Source organism: Paramormyrops kingsleyae, chromosome 21 (genome assembly GCF_048594095.1).
Source record: "Paramormyrops kingsleyae isolate MSU_618 chromosome 21, PKINGS_0.4, whole genome shotgun sequence".
In the NCBI taxonomy this organism is placed as follows: domain Eukaryota; kingdom Metazoa; phylum Chordata; class Actinopteri; order Osteoglossiformes; family Mormyridae; genus Paramormyrops; species Paramormyrops kingsleyae.
Window position 1 is genome coordinate 6,828,334 of NC_132817.1, and position 18,200 is coordinate 6,846,533.

The window sequence follows — 18,200 nt, forward strand, 5'->3', positions numbered from 1 at the left end:
TATATGTTATTGTTTTCAAATGATGCGCCACAACAAAAAAAAATGATGTAATAGTTCGATTAATTACCTATTAGTAGAAGACGTGGATTTTCAGTTTTCATCTTGTGTGGACAAAAGAACACAGTAAAGAACAATGTCATCTATATGATTATATGAATATGCAGAAACAAGCAAAATACTCATTAAAGTACATAATGGATAACTTCCATATATCAGTGCTAATATTTTTGTCTAAGTGATGGTCAGTCAGGCTCAGTCGGCGGCGCTGTTTTATCTCACCTTGGTTCAGTCAGTCGCGAGTTTTCTCTGATGTCTGATTGAAGACAAGCAGTTCGTGAAACTAACGTTTGGAATTGTATTGTTATGAAAGCTGCAAGAAGAATATAAAATTCATTTTTATATTAAATAATTCCAGTCACATTCCGTTAACTTTCGGCTTTACGTTATTCGTAGGCTATTCGTAGCACAATAAAATGTATAATGCAGAACAAACAACATCAACATTTACACTTTGTTAATCATCTTGTCGCATCCAGTAAAAATTAGTCAGTGGGTAGTGAATATATCGATCCAGTCCCGCTGTTTATTAAAAATGTCCGTGGCACTTATTAGCCAATGGGGACGCGTCCCTGAAAAAACCCGCCCACGCGAGAAGTTTGTGTCAGAATTGTAAGCAAAAAGTCAGGGAGCGCAAGCAAGAAAGCTGGCAGCGTAACCGCAAAGTCAAGCAGCGCAAGCGAAAAAGCTGGCAGCGTAAACAAAGGAAAACATTAACAAAAGACCGATCGTGTTTGCAAGTTATAAATTTTACTTTTGAGATGACATTTATTTTACTTCAGTCAGTTTTTTTTCTTCTCGAAGCCTTGTTTTTGCTTGATGTCAAAAAAGTTTTGCTTGACAAATCTGATTCCATAGATTGGTGGCCTGGAATCTGGGGCGTTGGAGCAGATTAGAGGGGGGGGGGGGGGGCTGTGTCCCCAATATTTGGCTTCATTCATCCCCCTAATAAATAGACCTTTATATTAAATTTATAACGTCGTGCAGATTAATAAAGTGTAAACTCAGTTACTCACAGCTATGGAATAAACATTTGAAAGTTTTGCTCGTTTGAGAAGCGCAGATCATTTCAACCTGTACTTGAGGAGGTAAATCGGCGAAGCAAAGAAAATGGAGAAACATTAAGTTTGCGATTGTTCATTGACTGTTAAAGTTACTTTCGGTTTGACAGAAGACAGAAATACATGCGGAATATGTGTAATGAAATAAAATCTCAATGAAATCATCTGAATGAATGTAAAGTAGGCCTTTACAATCTTGCTAGACATATCAAATATTGTTTAATACTCGTCCTTGGCCATAACTGTGTGTTAAAAAGCAGTTAATCAGAACAAACCATCATGCGGATTTTAATTTTAAAATCCCTGGTCTGCCCATGCAGACCAGAACCATTAAATAAAAATGACATTAATTACATGACAGATTCGTTATGAACCCCCCACCATGATGTAAATATTATGTTAGCTGTATAGTTCATTTGTAATTGTTATAATTAGAAAAAATATCAGATGTTTATATACTGGGTAAGAGGCACGTACGGCCATGAAAAATAATTGTACTTATAGGCCTAGTTGGGATGCGTTTTTATGTATTATCGTTTTATATAATCCTAATACCCGGATATCTGTCCATGTTTTGTACACTTTACATAACTATTTTTCAATTTGCGTTTTGTCCAGCCTATTGCGTAAAATTCTTGTTGGCGGTGAATGACTATAATGAGTAGGACAGGAATTTTACCCTTAATTCTTTTTATTTATATTCAGATACATTCCTGATGTATTTATATTTGCACTGTGTTATGTTAATGTATAAAATGCCTCGTGGTGGAAGAGAAAGTTTGGAGATGCAAGTTTGCGAAGCGGTATATTATGCTGCAGTCTTGTGACCGGCCGATAAAGCTTCACATAAACGAAAGTTTACGCGTAGCATAGTAGCAGTATAATAACATTTTTATAAGTGCTATTGTAGCCGTTTTTATCATTTTTTTCCAACTTTGGATTTCACAGTTCCACCGCAATAGACTATATTCATAGGCTATAACTTGCTAGACTGTATACCCCAAACCTTCCACCGGAATATTCCATGAAGTCATTCAACATTTCGGTTCTATTGCAAATAAGCTTAGAATTTCCTCAATAAACGATTTTGCGTCTTTCACATTTATGTACATAAAAAATATTATTCCAATAGCCCAATGGATTATCATGTTATGTAGCCAAGTATTTCAACACACGTACAATTACCGTAGTGAAATGATAGCATCCAAAACCTAAAAAATCATTACATTTATTAAATGTTACAATTACAAAATCTGGTATTGCAAATGTCGTCTTTTGGCTATATATCAAATAGCATTTTAATTTCTTATCGTTTGTTACTTACAAATAAAGGATTAAGAATACTAACCTTGACTTTGAACAGCTCCCAGATCGTTTGCGCTGGATTTCTGAATGCGCTTTTTGATTTGTGCAAATGGTCATTATTCTTCCACTACTGATCATATATTTAAGTTTTTACAATGTTTATATAAAAACGTTCCTTTCTTAAGAATGAACCCATCTGCACCGCGTAAGGTGGGACTTTAAACCTCACATAACATGGGCAGCAGTTTTAGGCAAGATGTCATAGTAAGTTTATTTTCTGGAAGCCTATTCTTTGAAGGTTTGTGCAAAGTTGTTGTGAGCTTATTTTGATTTTCAAAAAAGAGGACACTGGGGGGGCGGGAAGGTACGGGGTGGACGGACGCCCACGGTAGTGGGAGGTTGTGGCTGGGGGGGTTCAAACGGCGCGGTAGCAATGTGTATGATAGCTGACAAATGCCTCCAAAACAATGTTGATGAAGGTTCATACATAACAAGATTAAAAATAAGTGCCTCAAAAGCCTATACAGCCCAGTCCTTCAATATAACGATTTCGTGTTCTTTATAAATAAAGTAAATAAATAATTTTTAAAATGAGATTAAACTTTTACTAAACTTTTTCAATCACATTGTTCCTTTTCATTGCCATAGAATAAAAAACGTTGTCATGAAAAGGGTCCGGGTCAGCACCCGTTTGTCCGAGTCTTTCGTGTCTCCTCCCCGTTTCACTAGATTTCCTGACGTCTTTCCGATGTCCCTGAAGATTGAATCTTTCCCAACAGTAATTGATTAAAAATGAAATAGGCACGAGAGTCTCTGCGAGACATATGTTTGATATTGTGTGGTCAGGACCGGTCCAAACCGATGTGGCGCCCTAGGCGAGCATCAATGCCGGCGCCCCCCATTAGAGAAAAAGTGAAACTAACTGGCAAGTTGGCGCTCCCTCAGAAGTTGGCGCCCTATGTGACCGCCCATAGGATTCACCAGCGTCCCCTTCAGTGACTGAACATAAGAACATAAGAACTATACAAACGAGAGGAGGCCATTCGGCCCATCGAGCTCGCTTGGGGAGAACTTAATAGCTCAGAGTTGTTAAAATCTTATCTAGCTCTGATTTAAAGGAACCAAAGGATTCAGCTTGCACTATGTTATCAGGAAGACTATTCCATACTCTGACTATACACGCTGTGTAAAGAAGTGCTTCCTTAAATCCAGTTTGAAATGTTCTCCCGCTAATTTCCACCTATGGCCACGAGTTCTTGTATTTGAACTAATGCTGAAGTAACTATTCGGTTGAACAGCATCCAAACCTGTTAGAATCTTATAGATCTGGATCATGTCCCCCCTCAGTCTCCTTTGCTTTAGGCTGAACAGATTTAGCTCAACTAACCTTTCCTCGTATGACATTCCCCTAACACCAGGAATCATTCTTGTGGCCCTACGCTGCACCTTTTCTAAGGCCGCAATGTCCTTTTTAACATATGGTGACCAAACCTGCACACAATATTCTAGGTGAGGTCTCACCAAGGAATTGTATAATCTTAGCATTACCTCCCTTGACTTAAACTCCACACACCTGGAGATATACCCCAACATCCTATTGGCCTTTTTTATTGCTTCCCCGCACTGGCGAGAATGAGACATGGAAGCATCAACATACACACCAAGGTCTTTCTCATAATCAGCTACCTTTATTTCAGTAGGTCCCATAAAATACCTGTACTTTATATGAACAGACATGTGATTCCTTTCCTTTGCTCACTGGCTTTGCATCAGTGGAAAAATTCTCTCTACATTTGGATCGCAGTAAGCCTTCACTCACTGGTAGGTATGTGAAGAGCGCGACCAACATGGCCGCCTTTTTTGTTCCAGATTCCTGTTCCACCATCGGGTCATCTGAGCGCTGGGTATACCCCGGAAAATACGCATTCTTATTCTATCGCATTGCGGAATTCCGCGGTATTCCCACTGATAACATAGATGGGGAACCCCTCTTCGTCCTCCGTTTTGAATTTTTCAATTCTGTGTACATTTAGACCTTTTCCGGAAACGTTGAAAAATACACTCGATTTCAACATACAAAAACCACTTCAAAGGATTAAGTGACGCTTTTGAAAGCTAAATTGACATATTGTTTATCATTTCATCTTTCTAATCCTGCAGTTTCATAGCTTTCTATGGATCAGAAAAAAAGTTTACTGACCCGGACCGGCAGCATACAGGATCGTCACGGGCCAAAAATCCAGAAATCTGCTGTATGTTAATCAGTGATTTGTTGCATCAATATGCCATGATATTAGGGAAATATCTTAAGATGTGAAAAAGATGATTATATCCACTGAGTCGCATTTAATTAAGCAGAAGATAAGAGATATTCACATGGTCACGTGACCTAAACCAACAGCGGCGCCTGTTGATACACCATTCCAGTCTTCACCTTGTATCAATTTTATTTCAGACTAAGGACATAATTGGAATATATATTATTCTTTCACATTGAAGAATATAAAGAGATACACCTTCCCTGAAAGTTTCATTGAGATATCTTGATTATGAAGGAAACTACAAGCGTTTTTATATAAAAAGTTAGGTATTTGGTCACAGTTTTCTACACTCATTCCATTTTAAAAAATAGGGCTAATTAGCGAACATCTTTTGCCAATAATTTCCTTATTTGTTAAGATATCTGAGTGATTTTGGTGTCATTGTCTTTGTTTATTCAAGCTCTTTCCAATGGTACCATTGGCATTTAATTTGGTTGAGTTTGAAATTTTTCTTCACATAGGCCTACCTAAGTAAGGTATGTCCTGCAGAGCTTTCAGAGCTCTGCGAACAGAGGGTGGTGAGATCACGACGCTGACAATCGCTCCTGACTTTTACGAGTATGGCGTTAAATTAGTGCCAAAACTCGCGCGCATAAAAACCACACGCGCGTATGCGCGTAGAGAGCATGGGTTTTCTGCTCGCAAGCGCATACGCGCGCGTGATTTTTATGCGGGCGAGTTTTGGCACTAATTTAACGCCATATTAATAGCTATAAAACAAAATGGGACAGCGAGCGGGTATAGAGGAGGGGTCTTCAGCTCGCGAGCGCACACGCGCGCGTGGTTCGACTTTTGGCACTAATTTAACGCCGATCGAGCGAGCGAGCGAGTGCTATGCATACGCGAGCGCGTAGAGAGGATGGGTTTTCTGCTCGCGAGCACATACGCGCGCGACTTTTGGCACTAATTTAACGCCATATTGGTGCACCAGCGCTAACGCTATCGTGCAAGTCGTATCTCTGTCTCTTGCGATCGCTCGGCGCGTTGAGGGTAACGATCGAGAAGATGTTTGACCAATGGTCGCGGGGAAGATGTGCTCATAATAGGCCAATTAAAGGCGAGCGAGAAGGCGGGTCGTATATTTGTGGCGTCGAAGCAATGACAGTGTGCTAATGGTAAGTTCTACATTCCGCAAGTAGGAAGCATATATTAAGCTGCTCTTTGGTAAAGTAAATCTAATAGAAACCTGTCTGTGTGGAACCGATTTGGGGGGTAATGAAATGAAATCGCTCTGGTTCTGTCTGTCATTTTGGGCCCAGTTTAAACATAGGGTGACCAGATAATCCATGTCAGGGAGGACACTTTGAGCTACTTCGGGTTTTACAAACTACTTTCAAATTGAAAGGCTCCTGTGCTCGGCTAAATAGTTCAGCTCTTCTTGTGCTTTGACTGGTTTGTTTCGTTGACTGAAAGACTCATCCAGCTGTTTCACATTAGCATTAGTGACACATGCATGATTATAGGAGACTGACCAATCAGCACAAAGCAAGAGCTCAGTGCTCAAGTGAAATTCGGGTCCTTTTAATTGAAATGGTAATTTACAATTCCTGTCCTAGCTCAGAGTGTCCTCCCTGACATGGATTATCTGGTCACCCTATTAAACATCACCTCTGACACAGTGGAGTTCATTCAGCTCAGAGACTCAGTTCTCTCACCACCAGAAGGCAGTAGGACAGGTAACTCCACCATATGCAATTACTCTGTTTAAAAATCATTCTGTTAGCTGCAATATGCCTGGTTTGTATACATATACAAGCATGTGCTTCTTTTTTGTCATGTTTAGGACTTTTGTGGTAATTAATTCCCCCTGGGATTTTAAACGTTCTCTAGTTCTGATAAAGTACGTTTATTTTGGGTCATTTTCTTCATTTGTCTCAGTCGGTTTGGCAGTAAATCACTTACTAATAAACTTAATAAGCTTTCTATTATGTTTGTGTTGAAATTTGAACACTACAGTACTGATGTGTGTATATATTTAATGTGGTATATGGTATTGAAGTTGGGGGGTGAAGTCTGTGGGGGGGGGGGGGGGCACCGGCAGTGAAACTTGCCTATAGGGCCCCACATCAGCTTTGACCAGCTCTGTTTAAGTGGCATTATCGGATGCTCACTGCGTGATCTAAAACCATGACGTTAATAAAATAATGAGTAACTACATTATATGATTATATGGACAAAAAAATTGAGATACGTGGCCATTATACCTACAGGAACCTTTATGACATCCCATTCAAAATCCATAGGCATCAACAGGGAGTTGGTCAAACCTTTGCAGCTATAACAGCTGCCACTCTTCTGGGAAGGTTTTCCACAAGATTTTGGAGTGTGTCTGTGGGAATTTTTGCCCATTCATCTAGGAGAGCATTTGTGGCTCGCAATCTCCATACTGGTTCATCACAAAGGTGTTCGGTAGGGCTGAGGTCAGGACTTTGTGCAGAACAGTCAAGTTCTTCTACACCAAACTTACCCAACCATGTCTTTATGAACCTTTCTTTGTGCGCTGGGGCACAGTCATGCTGGATCAGAAAAGGGCCTTCCCCAAACTTTTCCCCCAAAGTTGGAAGCATAGAATTTGTCCAAAATGTCTTTGTACAGAGGCACTAAGAGTTCCCTTCACTGGAACTAAAGGGTCTAGCCCAACCCTTGAAAAACAACACCATTTATCCCTCCTCCGCCAAACTTTACAGTTGGCACAATGCAGTCAAACCCAAACTTGTCCATCAGACTGCCAGACAGAGAAGCGTGATTTGTCACTCCACAGAACACCTTTCCACTGTTCCAGAGTGCAGTAATGGTGCTTTACACCACTCCATACAAAGCTTGGCATTGTGCTTGGTGATGTGAGGCTTGCATGCAGATGCTTGTCCATTAGACAAAGACCATTTCACCAACAATATCATCGACGATCATAAGATGATCTTAACCCGTCAGCAGGGCTGTGATGTGGATTCTGCTTGTGGTTGTCACAGCACTTCTGATGGGTTTAGATAGTTACCATACCGGATACATTGGCAGATGAATAGCCAGCTGACTGTTTACTGACATCACTGGACTTGACCAGTTGATCATTTGACTACAGGTAGTGGCAAATCCAGATTATTATCAGGGGAGGGGCATGGGGACGGGGGGGGGTACAGTAAATGGGCGGGGCCTCCCAAGGGGAGAAATTAAAGCAGTCATCGACTTCTTTATACTTAGTGAGCAACATAAAAATCAAATTTTCTTAAATTACACAATAATCATGGATAGGATGTCTTGTTCATTGTGTTTATTAAAGGACACAGTAAAATGTATTCTGTTGCTATTCTTCTGATCTTGAACTTAATATTATGACCTCTTCATTTTGTTTTATTTTTCCAATACACTCTGCACTCTTTTATTAATATGTATACAATGGTCAGGACCAAACAAAGGCTTTAAAACAACTGTATTCTGAGGTTTCCATGTCTGATACTAAACAGTCTAATAATCTCCATATATACGGCACTCAGAATCATGTTGTTTTTTCCCTTGTATTCCCACAGAAGTGATGAGTCACCATCATTGTGCAAAGCCATTTTGTCACTAAGGTAAAGTTAGATAATATGGATCTTAATGCACTAAGTTTCAGTGAGTCAGGTTTGCCTGTGAAAGGCCTCATTGGAGGCTTTACCTGTGGTAGCTGCTGTTGTACCAGCAAACTACCTCATGGCTTATCAACCCATTAGTGAAGGCTGTGAATGTGATACCATGCCTCTAGGTTCAGTGTTAAAAATACACTATGATTATTTCGTTAGGGTGACCATATATCCTCTTTAATGGGACCTAAAATTGCGTCTGGTCGGGATCTCTAAGTTGGCAAAGAATATGATTAGGCTTCATTTCATGTTAACTTAAATGCATTTCCTGGCAGGAGAACATTCATACCTCAGTGCACTGACTGAACCTTCACCTGTATTACCAGCTCATTGGGTTTGTGGTTTACTTCAATAACAAGAAAAGTATGACATCGGTGAGTACATTACTGTAGTTTCCTGTAAAGAAGATAATTTTGCATTCAAGGTCATTTTTTAAAGTTTCTTCAATAATCTGAATATTTATATAGCAAGACTGCAGTTTGTCTCAGTTGCCCAATAATCACAAAACCATTACAAAATCTATGAATGTAACAATAGCCAGTTCAATGAGGTTCTTTATGCGCTTTCATCAACAGGGTAAAGACAATGTTAGATAAAGTGGAGACCTGCTGTAACCCAAACTGTACTCAGGTCATTGGGGCCCAGTGCTATTACAGCATGCAGGTTTCAGGTCTGCACAAAGGGAACGGAAATCATGCTAACTTACACTCTTATGGCTTTTTATTCATGTTGGTGATTGTTGCCTCTAAGGAGAAGATCATGCGTAGATGGTTGTGGTATTTTCTGTAGCTTGAAGCTCATATGTGGAAAGCAGGTCTACAGAACCACTGTCACGACCTTGACCCCACAAAAAGCATCAAATGCACGACCACATAACTTTCCACTTCATCTGTGATAATGTTTTCAAAACTACCCACTGAGCAGGGAAATGTGAGAACATTTGACACATATTTAAGACCTGCGGACTTTATTGGCTGCATCTCAGGTGGCAGTTGTCTGCATGCAGCTGTGAGGTGCAAGTGCACGGATGCAACGTGCTCATATATATATTCCCAATGAACAAATTTCAGGTAACATTATAGATGGTGATTGGATGGAAATAAAGACATATTGAACACATTAAAGAAATTATTTTGAAATGAGTTCTATTGCAGGAGATGCTAAGAGACCTTCATCTCTAACTGGCTCAGCTGGACCTGCAGAGAACATTTACACAAACCAAACATTCTTAGTAAACTTATAAATAAGGTATATTAAAGTAAATGACTGGTAAAATAAATGATCGATTTGTTCTGTTTTAGTTCTATGTAATAATTACCCATATTTTGTTGTCTGGTGCTTCTCTTCCTCCATCTGATCACAGCTCCAGTAAAAGTACTACTGATATTACTGCACACAGGGTTACAGTCCATCTATGACCTGTGATAATAAAATGGGTATGAATGTGACTAAGACCTTCTGACTGTAACACTCAGAGCTCATATTTCTTTGAAGAAAACGTTTGACATGTTTTCTTACTCTTTGAGTTCTTATGTGTGAATCAGGTTCCTTCACTTGTGGGATGACACTGTTGCACTTTTCAAGCAACACTATGCTTTAGACATTTTCAATCACCCATTTTATGTTTATTACCTCCCGAGAAAAAAAAGAGAGAACCTGCATTTTTCTTAAAGTTCTATGTGGCAGTTTAGTTTTTATTATTATTATTATTATTATTATTACTTATAAAAGTCATACATATTCTATGGATTCCATTTTCATCACAAAGAATTTTGATGCCAGTTTCACAGGTTGTCTTGACTTTAAATATTTCTGTTTTTTTTTTTTGTCCATCAGTCAAATATTCATAATGCAAAACACTCTGGAATCGGACTTAAATAAATGAAATTTTATTCTCCACGTCTTAAGGCCTGTCTTGCACTATCCACAACAGGACCAAGATGGACTAAGCAGCTGATTTCACCAGGGGGGGGGGGCACTTTAAAAGAAAATACCCTCTGACAGCTCCTGCAGTCACCTGTGAATCACGACACGTGATTTCGGCAACTCTCACACTATTTTGTTTAATTTTCATTTGTCGTCTGTTAAACGGCAGCCACTGCGAGCTGATTCTCATAAAAGCTCCACTGCATACGTTTGTACTCCTACACGCCACCATATATATACACACACACATAATATGCGTGTGAGCTCTGTATGTGGCTCGTGATGCGTATGACTGCGCCGCATTTCATGTGGTCTTCACACATCACAATGCACTGTAGGACGTTGCTTGCAAATACAGCAGCAACTTTTTTTTATGACATTTTATTGATGATCTTCATGACACAGACAGATTTGTAGGTGCGACTGAGCTTGTCAGTGAAGGGCAGTCACCTACAGCAGCGCCCACAGAGCTGGGGGTTAAGGGCCTCCCTCAAGGGGCTACAGACGTGACCATTCTGCAGTAGTCGGGCTCGAACCGGCGGCCATCTGAACACAGATGTTTAACCCACTGAGCCACACTGTCCCCAATGTGATTATAATTCTGTTTTATTTCCTCTTCATTTTCATTTATTATTTTCCAAATTTTAATGCATCTTGCACCAAGGAGGTTTTAGGTTAAAGGTCAAAGGAATGGTGCAGTGAACAATTTTTGTAACCCATGCCTTTTAAACAAGTAGACATTCAAAAATGAAATAGAATAGAATAGAATAGAATCTTTTTTGTCACATGATCAATGCCAGGGGACAGTTCTGTTCGTACAGCTACTACAGCAAGTGACAAAAGAGGACAAAAAAAAGTGACAGGATATAAATTCTACATTATAGAGAATAAATACAAATACATACAACATATGCATGTTAAATGTGATACAGAAACACACTTCAGGACAGCAGACGATGCAAAACCGATCTCTAACTTTCTAAAACATTAGGTTAAGATCATTTTTTGACCCCAGGGGAGATTCGAATACAACTCAAACATTCCAAATAATCACAAAATTACAACCTGCAAATATTTTCATGTAACGCAGTATAAAGAGGCTTTTGATCTCAACTTCTTATATTCACCAAAGAACTGTTGCCTTTACCACCTGCAGCCGTGCCTGGTTTGCACGACGTGCCTGAGACCCTCTTTCCGGAGGTTTCCACGTGGGCGGTGCAAGCTCTCCTGCAGCATTGGCCACATTGACCATCTAACTGTGCAGCTTAACACATTGCAGCAGCTTTGTCTTTGTCTATAGGGTGTAAATTCACAGCAGTTCAAAGCACTGAAACATACAGCTCAGCCCACAGTTCGTTCTCTTGAGATCTTAAACCACCTTTTCTCAGAAAGGTCGTTTTTATTTTTAAGTGCAGCACAACAGTGACAAAACTGCAGCTTTATTGCTGTATATCTATAGTGTGTCACTGTAGATCTATAGTGTGTTTACATGACTGTAAATATATATTATATATAGTAATACTCTATATTTAGGCCATAAAAACCTTTATAGATGTGTTAAGATTATCTGATTCCACTTTTTTAGCCCTGGTTTGTATGTGTGCCCAGCTGAAATATGTCACCGTTTTTGTACTGGAGTGAATTCAGTCGCCTCCAGAGACAAAGTGGCTGTAAACTGCACATGAGGAAACTCGCATCTCTTGTATGTACACAGGTTCTGTTGTAGGGGACGGTGACAGATGTCCATCCTCTGGTGTATCTGCTGGGGATTATCGCACAAGTGATAAGTTTCAGGTGAATTTTTAATAAGCCTGCAGAATAAGATTAAATAAGAATTTATTAGCGTTTGTGCCTAATGAGCATATATACATCTATTTTTACCTATATTTGATCCTTTTCTGCTCCGCTTTATGTAGATCACAGCTCCAGTGAGATATAATGCTGGTATTACCATCCATAGGGCTATAATCCAATTAAAACCTGCTATTATAAAAACAGTATGAAATGTGACCTTACTGAAACTGTAACATTCACAGTTAACACATTAATCCAAATTTTAATATTTATCTTTATATTATTCTACATTTAATTACATTTTGCATTCTCATATTGTCTCCCATTTTCATGTCAACCATAAATATTTATACTTGCTGTTTGGTACAAACTTAAGTGAATAAGATATGCCATTTTCCACTTCTTAAGGATTGTCTTTCACTGTCCACTATTAAATAAATACACACGCTGAAACATTTGTTTAGACCTTACCTGGTTGCTGTGTGGGGCATAAATTCGGCTCCAAAGGGTTACTGGTCTCATTGCTGACCTCATTCCAAGCCGTACATTTATAATATATGGAGTCTCGTGTATCAGAGAAGGGTATCTGTACAACAGGACCAAGATGCACTAAGCAGCTCTCTCCACAAGGGGGCGCAGTTTCCCAGCTGTACTCCACATTGGTCCCCTGACTACTAGTGCAGGTCAGAGTGACACTGCTGCCCAGACACTCAGCAGTGATGTTGGGTTTAGACACTGGCTCTGTAGTGAGAGAAAACAATACAGACAAAGGCTATTATTTACGCCCATTATTAAAGGAGGAAAAACTTGTGTTACAATATAGCATTTGACCAAGGTGTAGTAATATCATATCACACTTTAGAAAGATTGAATGAACTGGAAATTTTTGAGGTGTACCAGCCATGAAAGGAATCAAAACTGAAGGAAAGAAAAATGCATCACAATGATAACAACATTACAGCTTAGATGTGTTTGCATTTCGCACTGATTTATAAGAAATAAGTGAAGCTAAATATGTTTGCAAAAGAATCCAACAATAATCTATAGGTCTATTGCTGCTTGCATTATGATCATGACTCGTATCACCCTTTGTACTGTGCACACTCACCATAAACCTGAAGGATAAACCTTATTGGTTGACTTGTTGATTGTGAAAGGTAATCTATATTCACATCATAAAAACCTGAATCTGAAAGCTGAACGTTATCCAGCTGTATCAGGTTTTCCAGAATCTTCACTTTTCCTTCGTAGTTTACATTTATAAATGGGGGTGACTGAAAGATCCATGTAGCAATCAGCACAGTGGAGTTAAATTTCAACTCTGCCCTGTAGCTTTGGTTCCCATCCGGTATGAAGGGAAACTGGAAGCTCCCTCCCACTGTAACGTTAGTGACGGAAGGAGCAGATTCTGTCGGCTGTCCCTGGCTCCCCCAGCACAGATACACTGCAGGACAGACAGGTCAGTTACTCACACCCTGAGTCTGAAGGTCTGTGCACAGATTAATGTGATCTTACCTTAACCCCCAATCCAATAATATTCACGTTTTTTTTTGTAGTTTTTTTTATTTCACCAACTAATATATGTAACATAGACCTAAATGAGAAGATAATTCAATGTTTAAAGTAAACTACACATTATATGTTATTGTTTTCAAATGATAAACAAACAATAAAAAAACAATTTAATGTAAAAGTACGATTAATTACCTATTAGTAGAAGACGTGGATTTTCAGTTCTCATCTTTCGTGGACAAAAGGATACGGTAAAGAACAATGTCAACTATATGATTGCATGAATATGCCTAAACGTCATAAGCAAAATACTCATTAAAGTACATAATGGATAATTTCCACATATCAGTGCTAATATTTTTGTCTAAGTGACGGTCAGTCAGGCTCAGTCGGCGGCGCTGTTTTTCTCACCTTGGCTCCGTGAGTCGCGGGTTTCCTCTAATTTACACTTATCAGTCCAAAGACAGCAGTTCGTGAAATTGTCGTTTTGAATTGTATTGCTATGAAAACTGCATGAGGAATACACAATTCATTTTTAATTAATCCAACTCAGTACTCCTGTTAATATTGACATGTCAGTCACATGCCATTAATTTTCGTCTTTACGCCCACGTTATTTGTACTCTATATATACAGCGTAAAACTTTTTTTTTTTCAGCGAAGGACCAAAATGAGCAGGACAGGAACTTTACATGTAATACTTTCTATTTATATTCAGGTACACTCCTGATGTATTTATATTTGCACTGTGCAATGTTAATATTTAAAATGCTGGAAGAGCAAGTTTGGAGATGCAAGTTTGCAAAGCGGGTTATGATGCTAACGACGTGCGTCTTGCTCATAAAGCGCCATTTGAAACGAACGTTTCCTTGTGCGTTAACATTACCTTTTGTACTTGTTTTCCAGTGTTTAATTTCATAGTCCCACCGCAATAAACTACATAGGCTACTTAGTGTTTGTTAGATGCACCCAGAGCTCCCACCGAAGTACTTCATGAAATCAGTCAACATTTATTTTGAATATGCTTAGTATTTAAGTGTTAGGCTTAATGTAGCCGGTTAATTATGGTTTTCCAAAGTCTAATTTCAGAGTTCCACTGCTATAAATTATATACAAATAGCTTGCTAGCCTGGCACAGAGTTCCCACCAAAGTACTTGATGGAATCAGTCAACATTTATTTTTAATATGCTTAACAATTTTACAATAACGAATTTTTATCGGTTTTAAATTTAGGACGAGGCACATTCAAATATCCTTCCAATACCATTCTCACAATGTTAGGCAACTACGGTAATGAAATAATGGCATCCAGAACCTAAAAATCCTTAAATTTATTAAACGATACCAAATTTGGTAGTGCAAATGTCATCTTTTGGTTAAAAATACTAACCTTCACTTTGAACAGCTCACAGATCGTTTGCGCTGGATTTCTGAATGCTCTTGAAATTTTGTGTGTTGGTAGGCCTATCATTCGTCAGAATGCTGCCTACACTACTAATCATATATAGCCTACCTGAGTTTTAAAAGAAGAATGAAAAACCTCCCGTTCTATTAATGACGCAACACTTTTGCACTGTATAAGGCGGGAATTAAAACCACATGTAACCGGCCTGTCTCTCGTTTATGTTCCGGAGACATTAAACCTTGTTTGGTTCCCGTGAGGGTTAGTACAAAATGAGGTCGATCATTTTTTGGTTTTCAAAGGAGAGCACAAGGGGGCGGGGGGGGGCGTTACAGTGGTGCGTCTGTGCCTGGGGGAGAACATTTTAAAATAAATTTGAGGAAGCACTTCTTTACACAGCATGTAGTTAGAGTATGGAATAGTCTTCCTGCTAGTGTAGCGGAAGATAAAACCCTGGGTTCCTTTAAATCAGAGCTAGATAAGATTTTAACAACTCTGAGCTATTAGTTAAGTTCTCCCCAAACGAGCTCGATGGGCCGAATGGCCTCCTCTCGTTTGTACATTTCTTATGTTCTTATGTTCGAATGGCACAGTAGCAATGTGTGTGCTAAAAGCTGACAAATGCCCCAAAAACTATATTAATTAACTTTAATACATAACAAAACTAATAACAAGTACCTCAATATCCTATACAGCCCAGTCCTTCAATATAACGATTTCGTGTTCTTTATAAATAAAATAAATAGTTTAAAAATGAGATTAAACTTTTACTAAACCTTTTAAATCACATTGTTTATTTTCATTGCCATAGAATAAAATAAAATAGGTTTAAAAATGTCCACAATTTCAATATAGTCACTTTTCAGTCCTCCTGATGTCCCTGAATATCGAATCTTTCCCAACAATCATTGATTGCTTATAAAATAGGCGTGATATTCTTTGCTAGACATCTGCTGGGTATTGTGTGGTGTACGCAGAGGGCCCTTCAATGACTCGACAGACATGGGTGCTAACAATCGCTTCTGTCTTTCTAACCAAAAACAGGGGAATCCTCTCTGTAAATCATCTGTGAATTCACATTTGGGCATTTTTATGCCGTGTTAGTGCACCAGTGCTACAGTTATTAGGCAAGTTGTATGGTCGGGCTCAGACCATATTTCCTTAGAACGAATTTCTAGCTATGTCCTCGGCGGATTGTAATGAAAAAATAAAACTAAATGGTCATGAATGTCTGGTTTGTTTTAAGCCAAAGATCAGAAGAAAGTCGAGGAGTACATTTCATTATGACTTTTAATAAACACGTGATGAACAAGATATTATATCTAAATATTGTGTATATCTTATATGTGAACTTAAATATGATCTGTTTTATTTTGCGCATAAAGCAGAAAGAGGTGGGTGACAACCTTTGCTTGTCCTCTTAGGATGCCAGCCCCCCCCCCCCCCCCTCCCCCCAATAAAAATCATCTAGATTTGGCATCTGAATAACCAGATCATGTGATGAAGTCCAGTAAAATCATTAAACAATTAAAAAGACAAAACACATTAATCAGTAAGGTAATGATCTTTGGCAAATGTATCTTAATTCACAGTCTAGAATCCACGTCACAGCCCTGCTGATGGGTTAAGATCATCTTGCTGACGTCGATGTTATTGTTGGTGAAAAGGTCTTTGGCTCTCAGGACGGTGTCCGCCGGCAACGAGCGCGTGCGACCGAGGATCCAGGCGAAGTCCACGTGGAAGAGGCTCACGATGTCAGTGCAGGAGTAGACTACCGCCGACTGCTCGTAGTCCGTAGACAACACCCAGTACGGGGTATAAGGTATTACTGCACCACAGAAGAATGAGAAATGGACAGGATGTCATCTGAGGCAAATTTATCCAAGCATAAAATGAATTTATTGCTTCTTTAAGAAACTACTGATTTTATGTAGGCTAGTCATCCATTATTGTTGTGTTGTGTTAGATCAAAACAGATCGAATACAAAATATACATAGCCTAACGAAAAATGGCACCTAAGCACAGGCTTACACTTACAGTAAGAGAAGGTGATTCCCATCTTAGCCGGCTCCTTGAGGTCCTGAACCACCGCTGTCCCTTCGATCGTTCTGAATTCTCCCTTTCTGGGACAGAAATACTAGCTCAGAATCAGTAGTACAAAGACACCTAAATACATGTACTGAATTGTATTTATTGGAGTCTGAATGTCTGTACGGATCTAACACGGCGCGGATCGGTAGAAACAGATCGTTAGTGTATCGACAACTCACAGTATTTCCGAGTTAAATACTTTTATACTCCCATCGTCTCTTATTGAATAATTCGCCTCGATGCACTGTCCTTTTTCAAACTGCGCCGGCAGTTTAGCGATTTCGTACCACTTCCCAAGATACTGTGAAATAAAATAGACACGCAATAAAGAAGAACATAACAACATTTGCACAACTAATCAGATGTTGAGCCCTGACAAGCTGGAACTGTACCTTTTGCAGGTTGAACTTCGGCTGAACTGGTGGATCCGGGCAGCCCCCCCAGTGAGCTATCTGGGCGCTGATCATAGTCAAAAGCAATGGGAGGACGAGGGCAAAACGCGCTTTCATTTCCACCTAAAAGCATCCAGAAAGAGGTGTCGTCAAAGCACGTGAGCAACCGGACAGCATGTTACAGAACAACAGAATTTTGTAAAGCGATCTGCCGCTATAGCCGCGATTAGACTGCAACACAGAACCACAACACTGGCTTGAAAATGCGGTACCGGATCGTGAGCGCCTCGCGTTCTGGGAAAGATGCCTGCTGCGTGTTTCCAACGACTTGTAGACGGTTTTATGAGAGCCACTGGTTTTTAAGGTTAGGGTCACCAAGACGAATGAATGAGAGCCATTGTCGGGCCACCTATGATTATTCCTAACATAAAGTGAACTATTTCAGAAATTGGTGTCATGAGGGACATTTCGAGATACATGTGACTAAAAAAATGTGGCTGTCCTTGGCAGGCCAAGAGAAGCTTTGTCCAGTTAAAAATGATCGTTTTAGATTCTTACTCAGCCAATTCCTCGGGGTTATACTGCTGCTTTTACGTTTGATGAAAATGATTGTCGTGGTTTGATGGTTCTATGGCTTACTGAAAGTTATTTTATAGTTCGATTTTAGGGTGTCTTCCAAGCAATTAGTTTGTGGCTTTCCCCACAAACAAAATACTTTCT

The 18,200-nt window shown here is 39.4% G+C and overlaps 1 protein-coding gene and 1 long non-coding RNA gene across 2 annotated transcripts; both read right to left on the reverse strand.

Moving 5' to 3' along the window:
• Positions 1-10,754: 10,754 nt before the first annotated feature.
• On the reverse strand, positions 10,755-15,251 carry LOC111850508 (uncharacterized). Its single transcript, XR_002839816.2, has 7 exons — positions 14,985-15,251; positions 14,005-14,102; positions 13,789-13,822; positions 13,190-13,525; positions 12,553-12,822; positions 12,169-12,270; positions 10,755-12,049 (listed from the first exon to the last, which is right to left on the reverse strand). It is a non-coding gene; the product is annotated as an uncharacterized lncRNA (long non-coding RNA).
• A 1,017-nt stretch (positions 15,252-16,268) lies between these two features.
• On the reverse strand, positions 16,269-17,878 carry LOC111850474 (apolipoprotein D-like). The gene is made up of 5 exons (XM_023824395.2): positions 17,753-17,878; positions 17,481-17,603; positions 17,268-17,389; positions 17,035-17,120; positions 16,269-16,824 (listed from the first exon to the last, which is right to left on the reverse strand). Exons 2-5 carry the CDS (start codon positions 17,595-17,597, stop codon positions 16,583-16,585), a joined length of 567 nt encoding a protein of 188 aa, XP_023680163.1. The 5' UTR covers positions 17,598-17,603; positions 17,753-17,878; the 3' UTR covers positions 16,269-16,582.
• Positions 17,879-18,200: the final 322 nt, after the last annotated feature.

What these genes read in the sequence shown, in the direction of transcription:
- LOC111850474 (XM_023824395.2), bottom strand. Translation starts at nt 17,597, where the DNA reads ATGAAAGCGCGTTTTGCCCTCGTCCTCCCATTGCTTTTGACTATGATC. An exon ending in CGAAGTTCAACCTGCAAAAG is followed by an intron (nt 17,390 to 17,480) that starts GTACAGTTCCAG and finishes TTTATTTCACAG; the next exon opens with TATCTTGGGAAGTGGTACGA. An exon ending in GTATTTAACTCGGAAATACT is followed by an intron (nt 17,121 to 17,267) that starts GTGAGTTGTCGA and finishes TTTCTGTCCCAG; the next exon opens with AAAGGGAGAATTCAGAACGA.